Source organism: Canis lupus, chromosome 23 (genome assembly GCF_003254725.2).
Source record: "Canis lupus dingo isolate Sandy chromosome 23, ASM325472v2, whole genome shotgun sequence".
Classification (NCBI taxonomy): Eukaryota; Metazoa; Chordata; class Mammalia; order Carnivora; family Canidae; genus Canis; species Canis lupus.
In genome coordinates, this window is record NC_064265.1 from 41,371,674 (window position 1) to 41,388,725 (window position 17,052).

At 32.3% G+C, this 17,052-nt stretch overlaps 1 protein-coding gene across 2 annotated transcripts in view; it reads right to left on the bottom strand.

Moving 5' to 3' along the window:
- Positions 1–17,052, bottom strand: part of PLOD2 (procollagen-lysine,2-oxoglutarate 5-dioxygenase 2) — a 94,441-nt gene that overhangs the window by 12,988 nt on the left and 64,401 nt on the right. For both annotated transcript variants that reach the window (XM_025448800.3, XM_025448799.3), the window contains exons 8-11: positions 11,656–11,757; positions 8,342–8,467; positions 6,595–6,716; positions 2,886–2,990 (exon numbers count right to left, since the gene is read on the bottom strand). In XM_025448800.3, coding sequence (XP_025304585.3) covers positions 2,886–2,990; positions 6,595–6,716; positions 8,342–8,467; positions 11,656–11,757 — 455 coding nt within the window. The remainder of the gene's footprint in view (positions 1–2,885; positions 2,991–6,594; positions 6,717–8,341; positions 8,468–11,655; positions 11,758–17,052) is intronic.

Sequence of the window (17,052 nt, forward strand, 5' to 3'; positions counted from 1 at the left end):
AATATGTCAGATTTTTTTCTTAGGAAAATCTACTTTTCCTAAGAAAATGTGTTAATACTTCCCAAATGAAGTAACAAAATCTGAGGTTCCTCTAGAATTACTTTTTTTTTTAAAGATTTTATTTATTTATTTGACAAAGAGAGAGCAAGAGAGTACAAACAGGGGGAGCGACAGAGAGAGAGGGAGAGCAGACTGCCCGCTGAGCATGGAGCCCCGTGAGAAGAGGGGCTAATCCCAGGATCCCAGGATAATGAGCTGAGCTGAAGGGATGATTTATAGACTGAGCCACCCAGGCACCCCTAGAATTACTTTTGAAATGAAATTAATTATAGTGGTGTCAATTTTTAAGAAAAGCTCACACAACTCCATGAGGAAGTTTATGAACCAGGTGTTTTTCACACACACACAAAAAAACACCAACAACTATTTCATAACACTCTAGTCCTGTGAAGACCATGTGTGCCCTTTCCCTTACCTACAGAAAAGTGAAACATAGTCTGTAAATACACATCATGCAAAATAGTGATTTTGGTTTCTCTTCCCTGGTTCCTATTAAAATGAAAAGTTAACCAAAAACACTTAAGTTTTGTTTTGTTTAGAATGTCTATAATATTAGGAATGGTAGTATAAATTAGAATTTATATACTATGTTAATTTAAGGAATAATTCAATGGTGATAACTGACAAGCTCAAATACATAGTTTAAGAAATCTTGTAACCTATAATCTCACCTGCCTTCCAAAGAAGGTTGGGCAAAGAAATGGAAATCAAAATCCATCTGCAGTGTGCCTCAGTGTTTTTGAGTACCGAACTACAGTAAGGCCCCCTATCCACGCTTTTACTTTCCATAGTTTCATTTACCCAGGGTCAACCATGGTCCAGAGGAGAGGATTCTTCTGATGAAGCAACAGATCAATAGTAGCCTAACACTAATTCACACTGCCTGCGTCATTCACCTCACTTCATCTCATCACGTTGACATTTTATCATCTCACATCATCACAAGAAGGGTGAATGCAGAACAAAAAGATATTTTTTTGAGAGATCACATCCATATAACTTTTTTGACAGTATATTATTATAACTGTCCTATTACTGCTGTTAATATCTTAATGTGCACAATTTAGAAATTAAACTTTATGTTAGAAAAAAACATATATAGGGCTTGGTACTATCTGTGGTTTCACGCATCCACTAGAGCTCTTGGAATATATTCCCTGTGGATAAGGGGGAACTACTTTACCAGGATAGTGGCTGGGGGATGATGAATTACACGATATCACTGAAGGAGTAAAATCTGCAGCAAAGCAGTAAATTGTAGAGACAGGAAAAGAGGGAAAAGAGAGCTGATGAGATTCTGGAAAGCCACATGACTGAAGATATGACCCATCCCTTATCCCTCTAACCTTCAGTCAAGTCTACTACATCTTACAATATTTTTTTCTTTTTATTATTTTTTTTCTTTTTTTATTTTTTCATCTCTTTCTGTTTTCTTACATTTTTGGTGTATGTAAATTCTTTCTGCAAACTATATGCTTGAATACAAGAGCAAGAACCACAGGGACCATATGAACCTAAACCTATGATCAGTAACAGAAATTTATGGAATTGGAGAAATAGCCTCAGTTTTATTAGCCCTTTAAGGGCAATGGCCCCAGATGGCAGTTAAGTTACTTACAAGGGAATTTTATTTTTTACAAGGTTTAAAATATCGGATTAATATTAAAAGGGATATATGTTAAATACATAGTACAAATTCATCAAATTAAATTCATTAAAGTGTCATATAATAGAAACATATAAATATTATTTAAAAGTGTGCATACTACAATATTAAATTTAAATCAAATTAATGGGCAATTAACACTACAAATTCAAGTAAATATTACTGAATTCCACTAGGTTTTAAGAATTACAAACTGCACCTCTATCCCATATCTCTATGGTAGCTTAACCACTTTTCCTTGCCAAATGGTCAAAACGTTATTCATATGTTTTGAAAAATTACTTGAAATTTATATCTATAAATTCAATACAGTGGGGCCGTATATACTGATTAATACTAAGAGGTCTTAGATTTTGAAGTAATAACTAAATTCTCAAATTGGCAAATCATATTACATATAGAGGAGGTGAGTATAGCATAACGGATTTCTCATATATTTTACTCAGCAAAATAAAACCAGTAATTCTAACATTTCAGTGCTAACCATTCTATTTGCTAAGAGAAATAATTGTGTTAATATATGTAAACATACTTAAAAACAATACCTGGAACTTAATAAGCACTCATTAAAGGTGAGCTATTCGTAGGAAGATTAATAAACTACTAGTAGCAATAGGTGTAATATAATAAATAATGATTAATATCATTATAAGGTGGTATAGACAATGTTTTTTCACACTTCAATTCCATTAAATAAAAATAAGTACTGCCAAGTAATAATTATTAGTTCAGTACTAAATAAAATCACAGATCTCTGAAATTTCTTTCAAATTCTAAGAACTTAGAACTCTGCAATAACTTTTTAGGTCATAAGTTATGAAATTCTACTTTAAAAGTATCTATGGAAAATTTTAAAATTCTAAATTTTACAGATATATAATTTCATCAAGCTTTAAACAGAAAAATATGATTGATAACACTGTATTTATGATTATAACTAATATTAAATACTTCTAATTTTCATTGGGTTGTTTTCTATTTGACTTCTTCAAAAGAAAACTAATTAATTCAGAATTGAAAGTTTCTAAGACACAGAAAATAACTTCCTGTGAGTTCCCTCAATTCACTAAACATAGATATATAAGCACAATATGTCCACATGGACACAGAAAATGATTATCATTTTAAAAATAAATTGACAATGAATCTTACGTAGTACCTGTTTTGTTCAATCAAAATTTTTAAAGTCCTTGGATTTGTCAAAACAACATCTGCATCCATACTAAAATAATAATCACAGTTTTCATCCTGACGGCAAAAATCCCTAACATTGAAAAAGAAATAAGAATTAGATAAATACTTGCTAGTTGAAAGATGTCAATATAAAGCTTATATATAAAATAAGATTTCTCTAACATATTCTTCTAATCAAAATAGTAAGACCATATCCAAAGGGATAAATATTGTCTTAAATTTCAAAATGGTCAGTTTATTAACATAAATATTTATATAGAGATCAACACTAAAAATTTTAGGTCAAGTGAAATACATTTTCTAAGCCACTAAAAAGTTTAAGGCATAAAATATCTGGTCAGAGTGGCAATTTAGAGTTTATTATTTAGACCTCTCTGAAAGGGAAACATAATTTCTCTCAATGTATTTATCAACAACTTTTTTCACAAATCAAAATGCTTTTTGCACACCTACACACACACACACACACAGTGCAAAACCTTGCTTATCCCACAATTCAGCTTTAAGTGAATCTTGGAGATATAAATGCCGTAACTGTTTATTTATTAATACTTTTTAAACTTGATTTGCATGGAATTCTTTCTAAGAAATTTACTTTCCTGCTTCTTATCAGGGGTCACAGACTATGATATATGTTTTTCTTAGAAGATCTGTAGCCTTATCATCAGGAACAACAAGGAATGAACTACTTCTAATACATAAGATGCTTCCAAAGATTATGGTTTCTACATTTGGGGCTCTCTTTTTTGAGCTCCCTGCCCTCACTGATGATCCTAGTTATCACTTTCGTCTATTGTCAGTATGTAGTCCTATGCCACATTTATATCTAAGCAAATGTCATATAGGACAGCAGACAGGAAACTACTAAAATTGTGCAAAAAAATTAGAACATTCTTTAAAATTTTTCTAAGTATGTATGATGGCAGATGGTAATGACTTATTTTGGTGATCATTTCACAATGTATACAAATATTGAATCATTATGCTGTACATCTAAAGCTAATATGTTATATGTGAATTATAATTCTATTAAAATACATAAAATAGCCAAAATAATTTTAGAATAAAAATTGAAGGAATTAACACCACTTGATTTTAAGATTAATATAAATCCCTGGTAATAAAGTATGGCATTGATCTAAGATCAATGAAACAGGGTAGAGATTTCACCATCACTCATAAATATTCAGTCAATTGATTTTTGACCAAAGCCAAGTCAATTATATAGGAAAAGAAAAGGCTTAAAATAAAAAGGAGTGTTGAAACAACTGGAATTCCATTTGCAAAGAATAAAACTTGACTCCTATTTCATTCCAAACACAGAAATGTATTCAAGATGAGTTGTAGATTGAAACATCTTAAACATAAATGCTAGAACAACAAAGCTTATAAAATAAAAAATCCAAAGAATGTTTTCATGAATTGGAATAAGAAAGATTTCTTTTTTTTTTTTTAAGATTTTGTTTATTTATTTCTGAGAGACACAGAGAGAGAAAATGGCTGAGACATAGGCAGAAGGAAAAGCAGGCTCCATGTAGGGAACCCAATGTGGGACTCGATCCCAGGACTCCAGATCATGCCCCCGGCCAAAGGCAGGCACTCAACCGCTGAGCCACCCGGGCTTCCCAAGAAAGATTTCTTAAATAGAAAACAGGGCAGCCCAGGTGGCTCAGTGGTTTAGCACTGCCTTCAGCCCAGGGTGTGATCCTGGAGACCCCGGATCGAGTCCCACGTTGGGCTCCCTGAATGGAGCCTGCTTCTCCCTCTGCCTGTGTCTCTGCCTCTCCTTCTCTCTTTGTCTCTCATGAATAAGTAAATAAAATCTTAAAAAAAAAAAAAAAAGAAAGAAAGAAAGAAAATAAACCCAAAAAGCAAAGGGCATAAAAGAAAAAAAAAGAAAGAAATGGAATTCATTGAAATTCAAATTTCTTCTCATCGAAAGGATTAAAAAGTAAAAAATATCAAGCCACAGAATGGATCAAATATTCACAAAAAATCACACACACACACACACACACACACACACCATCCCTTGTATACAGATTACATAATGAACTCCTACAAATAAACAACAAAAAAGACAACCCAATGTAAACAAAAATACACAAAAGATTTAAATAGATACTCCACAAATGAATATATACAAATGGCCTATTAATACAAAAATAGCGAATTAGCTGTAAGGAATTAAATTACAATCATATTAAGATATTTCTAATACCTAATAAAGTAGCTAAAATAAAAAAGATGAGCAAAAAAAAAAAAAAGATGAGCAATATCAACTGTTGACAAATGTGGAGCAGCTGAGGTCTACTACCTTGCTGTCAGGAGTGTACAATGGTACAACTGTTTTGGAGGACTATTTAGCAGTTTCTTATAAAGTTAAACACATCTACTCTAACCCTAGGTCCTGGTTAGTCTGCTCGTTGGGATTTTCCTAAAATACACTAAAGCAAAATACGTACACACACACACACACACACACACACACACACACACACACTCTTATAATAAGGAATCTTCATTAGCAATCTTATTCAAATGGCTCCACTCTGGACATGATCTAATGTCTATCAACATGAAGGTGTAAAATCCACTTGCGGTATATTCAGATGATAAAGTATCAGTCAGTGATGAAAGGAATGAACTGCTGATAACTGCAACGATATGAGTAAGAAAACGTACTGAGCCAAAAAAGCCAGACACAACAGAGCATGTAAAAAACAAATTAGAGAAAATAAGTTCCAAATGTGGATCCAAGGCATTTTCTCCAATGAATAAATTATGGAATCATTAGTTTTGTCTTTCCGAGGCCTATTTTCCTGCCTATCCCTTTATTCACACACCAGGCATGACCCATTACTCTGAGCCCTGAGCTTCTGCAACACTAGAAAACATCTCCGGAAGAGAAGGTCACATGACTTTTTCACCTTTTTCTCAGCAGCTCTTAACCCACTGCTGGCATATTCAATTAACATTCACTGAAAAGTGATTGTTTTTATTATTACCAGAATTTTACTAGTAATCTGCTGAAAGACCTAAAAATTTCTTCTGAGTATTTTCTAGATCAGTAGGTGACTAGAAAGTAGGAATACCCTTTACACTCCACAATATGAAACACACATTTTCACCACACATAATCTTCAGAGAGTAAACATTTAAATCACTGCTACATCAGTCATACTATTCATTTGTCTGAGTAATTTTTTTTCTTATTTCAAGTAATCTCTATGCCCAACATGAGGCTCAAACTCACAACCCAGAGATCAAGAGTCATATGCTCTTCTGACTCAGCCAATCAGGCATCCCTGAGTATTTTTTTAAATCTGGATCTGCAGTTTAATTAATAGTTTGATTAAATATGTTGACTCTTAACATTATATATGTATATACATATAATATGTTGACTCTTAGCCATTATATATATATGTGTGTGTGTGTGTATATGTGCACATACACAAACATATTGCTATCTCTCTCTATATATATATATAAATTACATTGTCTTTTACATGTAAATACAAATATATAGTCTGACATATAATATATAGTTCATGTGCATACATACACACACAGTTGAGACACTCAAGTTTAGGATACTAATTTTGAAGAAAAGTTGTTTTTCTTTAAATTTCTTTAGTAGAAATTGTTAATGTAAATTGATTAAAACATACATTCCCATGTTTCTGGCTTCGGCTTGACTTAGATTTTCTTCTGGTCCTACTATTTTTATAGTATTGATTTCATGTTTAGCTTTATCAAAAAATACTTTGATGTCCTTTTCATGATAAACTTCCTGTAACATATTTTAAAAACCAAAAATTAGTGCAAAAATGACAATAGGATGACTGAAGTATTCATACATAGAGATGGCATCAAATTCAAAGTTGTGAATTCCATAATTCATATACTACTTAAATTACAAATGAAATGAGAACCTATATCAGATATATTATAGTTAAATTTCACCTAAATATCACATGGAGAATCTAAAATAGATACATATCAATATTTTTTAAACAGAAGATACTTCAAAATTCTTCTAACATCTACTACTGTACAGGTACTTGAAGAAAAATTTAAATCCTGGGTGCTACAAAGTGTTTCTGAACTGAAAGAAAAATGGCTTGTAGCCTGAGAATCTTAGATGTGTGCTTTAAAATATCCATTAAAATGTCTATTAAATCTAATAGCTATTAATCTAAGTTATAAATATAGTCACATTTTAGAAAATATTATAATACTCTATGAACCCAGAGAGAAAAAATAATGGTCATACATAAAATTCTATTTTTAAAAAAGAAGATAAACTTTAACAAAATCCTATTGACAAGGAAAGAATCATAAAATCATGAACATATAAATCATAGTAGTGTGATTCAACTGTTCTAAATTTAGGTAAGATTATGTATCTCCAACATTAGAACATTTCAGAGCTTTTTTTGTATTAAGTCTCACTAAGTATTTCTGAAAGCTTGTTAGCTGGTTAAAACTAGTTACAGCATAAAAGCTACATAGAGTTAATTTTATATAAAAAAAGAAAAGACAAAATCCCTCTCATCAAGGTCATATGAAAAGAGGAAAACATAAATAAAAGACACAATATATAAAAACAAAACACTTAAATGTAAATAAATACATTACAATGCACTTTACATAGCAAATTCTCAATGATTCACCCTTTTCAACTTATTTTTAGTTGGTTTTCTGCAAACTTAAAGTACTTTTGAGAAAAGGCAAATGATAACCTGACATGTACAAATGTTAAACAAAAAGCATTAGGACAAAAGAAAAAAATGCATACTTCATAGCTCTTGTGTTTTCCTACAAGATGTTAAGTGTTAATTATTTTAACAGGAAAGAGACAAGTAAATGGGAAAATATTGGGGAAAATGTCCTTAAGTCTAGATCATATGTGGGAGTTTTTAGGGAGGTTCTGAATTTTTTTGGAGGAAATGACAGTATCAAAATCCTTTGGGGAAGAGCATGCCATTGTGTGATTAATCAAAACAAGACTATATCTGGAAGCTATTTTAAGTTCTAATGTTACAATATTAGCTGAAGCTGCAAACAATTTAATGACTAGTTTCATAAAAGAAAGTCCGAGAATTAACCCCAAAACAAAGGAATATGAGGACTTTTGACATTTCTTCACTTATATGTTGAGATATGAAAATAGCTGTTATTCCTCCATTTTTGATCTACGAAATTGAGTTTCATGTGGCTCATTCCAATATTGTGATACTAGTTTCCAGACTATTAATCCTTAGGTCCTAAACAAACATAGCAGTTAATGACTCCAAAAATTCCCCACTGTATTTAGCCCAATGGATTATTTTAGACATAGATAAGTAATAACAAATAGCTCCAAAGAAGATCAAAATAATTTTTACATAAAATATTCATTTCTCAAATACTTACTTTGTTATGAATAAAGAGTTTAAGTGCTTCTTTTGGGTAATCCAGTGTCAACAATATGTCCAGAAACCGAGGTAGGAAAGGGGTTGGTTGTTCAATAAAAACTCCTATTGTTACATTTGGATGGACCTTTGTTTTATGGCAAACATAAAAGCAAATTATTATTAGTGTGGATTTACTCTAAATTCTATTTCAGTCTTGCTGCACCTGGCTGGCTCAGTCGGTTAACTGTCTGCTTTCAACTCAGGTCATGATCCCAGGATCCTGGGATAGAGCCCCACCTCCGGCTCCCTGCTCATTGGGGAGCCTGCTTCTCCCTCTCCCTCTGCCCAACCTCCACCTCATGCTTGGGGCTCCCTCTCTCTCTCTCGCTCTGCACTTTCTCTCTCTCAAATAAATAAATAAAATATTTAAAATAAAGAAATAAATTCTATTTAAGTCTTAATCAATACAACATAAACGTATTAGGAAAATCCATTCAACATAATCTGCTAAATTTCAATTGCCCCATGGCAATTCTCTGACACTTAAAATACATTCCTACAGCCTCCATCAAAGTGATTTACCCAATCACATCCTGGCATTATGACTTAGGTTTGAAGAGGAAAATCTCACTATCTACTTATTACATGAATATAATACAGGAAATTGCCTACTCTACCATTAAATACTTCCCTTATGATAGTCTCTAAAGAAATTTCCTCTAGATCTAAATCTATTTGACATTTTCATCTACAAAGTCAGAATGTTAATTATGTTTCCCTTTTTGTTTCCAAGGCTTCTAAATTCAGCATTTAATTTGTAGCTCTGATAAAGCAACCATGGAGGTCTTGAGCCTTTATTCCTATTCTTGAATACTTCCTTTACTCTCATCTTATGGATAGTACTTATTTTGTTTCATTATTACATATAAGAAAATTATTTTCTTTCACTAATATAGTTTATCTTGTTCAATCTATTTTTATAGATTTTTAAAAATCCTTTTTGGGTATGTTTTAGAGATAGTTTATCATTCATTCATTGCATGAGAACTTTTGAAAGTTCACTTTACTTGTCAGTCCTTGTGGATAAGCAACATTTAGGACAAGGAGTTCCTGGCTTGAAAAATTTATAAATGGTTGGAGAAGATAGAAACATAAGTAAATATCATGTAATAGTGTTATTGCCAAAAGTATATGAAAGATTTCTTTATAATGCCTTTGTTAAACATGTCTTAAAGCCTGAATTGAAAGATTAAGGATCTTTAGAAGTATCATATAAGTTAAGTGCTCAATTAGGTACCTCCTCTCCCACCTTTTCACACATCATGCCTAATATATATTTGTTATCTGGATCATAACTTAATATTTGTTTGCATTGAACTACACCATATACACCATTGTATTTCTTTATGAATTCATTTACTCACCCAAATATTTATTACTGAATAAAAAAATAGTAACTGAAGACAAAATATCAACCCTCTAGGAGTTCTCGATTTAATAGGAGAAATAAGTAAAAAGTCGATCAAAACTCTCCCTTATTAAATGAGATAATACATTCCATTTGCATTTCATAATAACCTTAAAAGTTACTTATTATTACAGATCTACACATGAGGAAAATGAGAGTTAGAGAAATTAAGCAACTCAGAACACATAATTAGTAAGTAAAGAGCTGGGTTTCAACGTGCTACATTTTCATTAGCCATCTAAGTTCGTTTTATATACTAAAAATAATGCAACAGTTAACACTGATTGAAGGCTTAGCACTGCATATGTTTATATACTTTATACATATAAAATAATACTTACATATATGTATAAAGTTTCATTTAATGCTCCCTTTCTTTATAGAGAAAGAAACTTGCCTATGGCCCACATCTAAGAATATGGTAGGCCTGAGATCTTAACTACCCACATCATTTTAATTTTTATGTCCCTATTGCATAACAACTAAAAAATTTTAAAGTAAATACTTTTCTATCTTTGTACCAGAAAGTTTATGTAAAAGAAGACTGAACAGATAAAAGCATTAACCCTCCCTCCAAAGGACAATACTACTTTCTGCAAAAAAGATCAGGATTAATTTTTAAACATCATGGTGCTGCTTCATTCAAAAATATTCTAGCAGTCTTTCCAGATAGGAAATATTCAGTTAGTTATTTGAGAGACCAGCCAAAAAAATCTTATTTTCAAGGAAAGTAGAGCTTTATTCAGAATTTCCTAAATGTGAACAAGTTACTATTTGTCCTCCTTTCAGACAGTGGTAAGCATGGAAACTATTTAATTCAGGAGCTTTGGTTCTTTACAGTGAAAGCATTTTATATTTGCATGGATCCAGGAGTTACCAAGACTATATACTTGGAATTTTATTTTTGCTTATATTGGTTCTACCTATCTGGCATGCTGTAGATACTCAATAAACCTATGATGAATGAAGAAAAGAATCGCCTAATGACAAAATCATTATTAGAATTAATTGTTCACACACATAATAACAGTCTTCCAATTTATGAGAGCAATTTTTTAGAAGAAAAATGTTACTATAAGATATCCATTAGAATTGCTCTGTTTGATGACAGAAGAAGGATGCATCAAAATGTTCTACAGATACGTATTATCTCTAATTGCTCCTTTACCCTCAGAGTATAAAAGATAAAGTACAGTTATAATTCTCTATGAAACATACATATAAGAAGCACCATACCTGGAAAATAATATGTATATGATATCCAAGCAAAATTGCAGTGCTCAGAAATACAGGGTCTAGAGCCAGAATGCTTAAATTCAAATCCCATCTCCAACACCTAAAAAATCTATGTGCTCCTAGTACACAACTTAAGCAAGTTAGTTAATTTGTGTGTACCTCAGTTTTTCATTTGTAAAACTGAATCAATAGTACTATCTACCTAAGAGGTTTTGTGAAGTTTAATTGAGTTATTTTATGTAAAATACTTAGAAGAGTCTTTAGCTATATAATCGTATATTATTTTTTGTCATCAAATTTGAAAATTAAGCACAGATAATACTAGTCAATACAAACGCTAAAGCGTTTTTTTCTCAATGCTTTGACTAAGTTAGCAGACTAAAGCATCCATCATGACAAGCTATTAAATATTAACAACTAAGTCCCTTTTATTGAGATCAATTACTAGCCAGTTTTGCTTTCAAAAACAGTTGAGAAATACACAAATCTAGCAATTTTCGGAGTCATGTTTTAGCTTTATAAATCCATTACCTACCATATTACCAAAACTATAAAATAATGTGCTTTTTCTGAAAAATCACTGCATTTCATGACACTGTGCTTTTTCACACATAGTCAATTTCACTCACATCTACTGTAGATAAGTCAATTGTATCCAAATCACAAAGAGTGCAGCCATTATCCTGTGTCCATGCATTAGGTACATAGTTTCCAAAATAATTCAGGAGAATCTAGTAAATGAAGGAAAACTGTATTAAGAAAAGTAAACCTCTCCCATTAATGTGCTTTCATCCTAAAAACATCTAGTTTCAAAGCAGGTTTTCTGCATTAGGTAAATTCTTTAATAATTCCAATATTTAGCACCTAGAAATAAACACTGAACTAAGTTCTCTCCGGACAATGAATCATAAAATCAGGGCAAACTTCTTCTAGAAATGCCAAAAAACGCATTATAAATCACAAAGGTCATTTTATTCCATTATGTAAGAAATACCAGAGGAGACAATTAAAGAAATAGGACAATGACACACAGACTTTTAATTGAGCTAATGAGACTTAGTAAAAACAACACTAATAAGAGCAGTCTTGTGAATAGTAATTTAGTAATAAGATAAATATGTTCAAAGTTGTAGTGCAGACACCCAGTAAATGGGGCAGCACCAGCGTAACCTCTTGTCAACCATCACCACACAAAGCAGGTATTATATATACTTTATCACCAAAAAGCACTAAGCTCTTCCAGGAAACTATGCTACCTACTATAAACTAGGCTTCTGGGCAGTGGTTCGAGACACTGACTTCAGGAAAAGAAAGCCTACAGATTAAAAGAGATCTAGAACAAGGTCGTATTTACTGCCATCCCATAAATCCTGTTGACAATAAACTGAAGAACAATACTGCTTTCCCCAAGTATCTCTTTCAGATCACTCAGAGCATTTCCTTTGTAAGGTATCTCCCCCCTCCTCAGGAACCTATTGGCACTCATTTCATCTGTAAAATCCGAGTCCCTTGTGTATGTTTTGGGTGGGGAAGAAAGTGTGGGAAGGTAGAGGTAGACAGAGTAGAGACATAAACACTAAAATATGTTCTGAGCCCTCAAACAAATCCTGAGTATTCCTGGAGTGTAAATATTTTAGAGAAAATTCTGTTGATTTACTTTTTAAAAAATCAGTACACTTTGTACTGCAATTTTAATACCTGTAGTGGTATGAACATTTGTAGTTTTTAAATTTTTATGTTTTTCTTTTCAAAAATTATTTCACCTTAAGACAGTGAAGCTGTAGCAAACAAGCTTTAGCTGTGATTTTATATTATGGTAAAAAGGAAGCACCTAAAACCCTCACTGTTTATATAATCATTAATTTTTCATTAGAAAAGTGAGATGAACTCAAAAGAAAAAAGTATCAAAACATGAAATACAATAGTCAAAAACGTACAGAAGTGCCAACTGGATTTTTCTAGCTTCCTAAGATGCTAACAGATCTTACAGAACAGAATAGATGAGGTAATTAGTCTAGTACCATTTTACCAGATTCCTCTCAAATATTTGGGATGCCATCCAAATATTTCTATTGTGCTAAAACTGAAACAAATGTTGTTGAAACAGTAGAGTATTAATCACAATAGGAAAAATCTTTAGGTTATGCTATGTTATGCAGATATTGTAGATAATAGTTACCTTTAATCTGTAGAGTACGATCCTAGCACATGGAAAAGTAACTCATTCACATCTCCTTTCAATTACATAATTCAGGAAACAAATTATAAGGCAGGAAATAAGTACTTATGAAATTCATTAATGACATTTCAAGGGTCAATATGGTCATTTTAATGTGCCTCCACAGTAAAAATAAAAACTTTTACTATTGTCAAAGTATAAATGCAAACATTAATCATTCATATTCTATATAGTAATATGGTTTTGAAGGAAGAAAACAGATTCTTGTGAAAATGGAATCTGTACTAAGCATTATTTCTAAAAGAAATTTTAAAACACTTATTTATTTTTATTTTTATTTTTTTAAAGATTTTATTTATTTATTCATGATAGATATATATAGAGAGAGAGACAGAGAGAGAGAGAGGCAGAGACACAGGCAGAGGGAGAAGCAGGCTCCACGCCGGGAGCCTGACGCGGGACTCGATCCCGGGACTCCAGGATTGCGCCCTGGGCCAAAGGCAGGCGCCAAACCACTGAGCCACCCAGGGATCCCCTTAAAACACTTTTTTAAAAGCTAGTGGAAAAAGAATTGTTTAAAATATCCTGGGAAAGAGTATTTTCTTGAAGAAAAAAAATCCCCCCAAATAGTTGACCATATCTAAAATTCTCATCAATGTGTAAAGACTGGCACTTTCCTCATCTCAGAAATCTCATAAAAATTAAATATTTATTTCATGAATTATTGATCAGTCTATTAGGACCCTTGTGGAAATGAAAATGATCAATATATTTTAAAAGGTTAGAGCATAAAAGGTATTAGTTTTAGTTTTCAGAATTAAAACTTCATTTTGTAACCTTCTCACCTTCTACTTTTTACCTCAGTTTCATTTTCATAGATAATTAAGATATTTTTAAAACATTACTTTTGACTGGAAACCTTTCTCTTTTGGATCTCTCACTACACAGGCAGAAGTTATCCATCACCCCCACCTTCCATTTACATCTGTTTTCTTCATTAAAATCTGCAGACATTTATGCTGGCAGCTTTGGAAAGTGCAGAAAACTGTTTATGTAGTTAGGCTGTTCCAGGCAGTCCCCAGCTACTAGGTGGTAGTACTTTCCTCATCCTTCTTTCACAATATTAAAATGTTTCCAGGGATGATGTCATTTCATTGGCAGAGAAACTTTTCCAACCAATCTTTCTTTCTTTCCTACTTTCTTTCTTTCTTCCTTTCTCTCAAATCATCCAATTATTCAGTAATTTGTGTTTGTATGTACAAAACTAACATCCCTATTTTTATTACAAATCAAATTAGTTTCAGGAATGCTTTTCTTGTTCAAATTAGGTAATTTGATCTTCTGTTCAATTTTAGCTTCTATAAAAAAACTACCAATTTCATGATTACCTTAACATGATATTTTTAGATAGTTAAAAGAAAAGGTAGATATTAAAGTAAGCATCTTATGCTGTGTTACTAACAATAAATGAGTTTCAAGAATAAAAAGTAAAGCTTCAGCCAGAAATCACAATTTCTCTCTAAAAATTTATTTATATCAGATTGTATGTACCTAACCAAGTATGAAAATAGTTATGTAGATTACAGAAACATATTTTAAATAAAATGTTACTTTAAAAACACAAAATTGTTTACACATCATTATGAAAATAAATGCAAAGTATAAATGTTCATAGATACAGACCGCAAGGACATAAAAACTGAAAGCAATCATGAACAAAATAATATCAAAGGTTAGTGGGATTATAAGTGATTTGAAAAATTATGTTCTAATTATTAGTAAAAATCATTTTTTTTACTAATAGCATAAGATTCAGAGAAAGCAACTAACTTTAATAACTTTGGTCTATAAACACATTAAAAACAATTTATCATTTATAGATTATGTATATATTTTAAATGAAAAAATGGCTTAAATATTATCAATTAGGTCAATGTTATGGTTCAAAGCCACGGACATTATAACACCCTTTGCTAAATAAAATAATAAGTAAAATTAATTTACAAAAATTCATACAAAATATCATTTTGCCTTTCGTGATGGTTAAAAAAAATGTTTGTATCTAGAGAATAATCTGTTTTCTTTCCCCCATGAGCCTGAACACAGGAAAATGTGATACATTCATGTGCTTCTAATTTTAACATATTTTTAAGTAAGATATTAGCATTAAGTAAATGTTTATATAATCTTTTCTCAAATGTTTATGTTATAACAAGTACAATTTTTATATTATGATTTCTATAACTTGTAGGCTAAGGCCCAGTAAGAGAGACCAAAAAAAAAAAAAAAAAAAAAAAGTCAATTCCATCCCCGTCCAGCATGTGGCATTATGTACTATGATGGAGGAAGTTCCAAATATTATAAAAGCATGCAGGAAACCTGAGGAGTAAAGAAGATTAAGCTGACATCTAAAAGGTGCAAAAGATTTAGTAGGTGGTTACAGCAAGTGGGAATTAGGGGCAGAGGATTCCAGAGTGAGTGAAATGCAGGTACAGAAGATTTGCAGAAGGAGAAAACATGAAACTTGCAAAGTCCAAAGTAATTCAGTATGGCAGGAGTTGAGGGAGAGACAAGGGGAGAGAATGAGGGATTCTGAGAAATGTATGAGTGGATATTTGTAGTGTCAGGAGTGGTGGAGTCAATGGACTGGTGACCACTAAACCAAAAGTGGAATTTTAAGAGCCTCAAATGCAAGTTGAGAATTTGGATCTTCACCCCTAAGTCCACAAACACCATTATACAGGTGAGTGATATGACTGGCCCTTCTGCTTCAGCAGAATACCCTAGTTCCAGGGTCCTGGAAGTTTTTTTGTTATGAAAATTATATTTGTTATGATATGTATATAACAACTTCTATGCACAGGAGTCAAAACAACATAGCTCTTGGTTTGGGAATGGGAAAGCAACTAGAACCAAAACAAAACTCCATATCCAGTTAATCAACGGGATGAAAAAGGAGGCAGAACTGAAGGTCTTGAGCTCTGGGTCTTGTATGATACAAAAATCTACCAACTGGATATTCAGGCTGGAGGTCAAGGAAGGTACAGGAGCTAGAACAAGGATGTAGCTGATGTAGAAATGAAGCAAATTAACCAAGCATTTGTGTAGAAGAAAAAAGGAAGGTGTCTCAGAACACTTAACTAAAACTATAACTAAAAAGGATCAATGCCAACCACCCCATCTACACAGTGTGTTAGATTTTTTTAAAATGTATGCTTAAAAAATAAAGAGAAAAAGATAGAGATTTAAGAGACTAGAAAATTGGTAGGCAAACCAGCAGAGAATTGCTCAAACAAAGGAAAGAGTATTTCAAGTGGGACCAAGTGGGATCAACATGGTCCAATGTTATCTTTGGGTAAAGTAATATGAGGGCTAAAGAGGATGTCACACCAGACCTCAGCTGGAGCATTTCCTGGTGTGGTGGGAAGAACTGAGGTAGTTGTAAGTTGCCTCTACTTTAAAAGTATGGCTGTGAAGGGAGGAAAAAAGACAGGCAGGCGAAAAGGCAAGGGGATTGAGGAGGATGTTTTAGTATGTGCTGGCTCAGTTTTGTTTTAAGGTGGGAAATACCTGAGAGTCTTTAAAATGCTGAAGAGTATGAAAGAATAGAGCTGGGAAACCTGATACGAAATAGAGAAAGAAGTACATCCAGCAAGATGGCTTTGTAGGAGGGCTGAAATGGGACAAAAAGTAGGGTGGGAAGATTAGAGGAGACGAAGAATCTACTTCTTTCATTCTGATGGGGAAAAGCTGCCAATATGGGCTTTCCCTTGGATTTCTTCTCCATATAGCATTTTTTTTTCCATCCATATAGCTTTTATTGGAATTCCAGACTACTCAGTCCTCT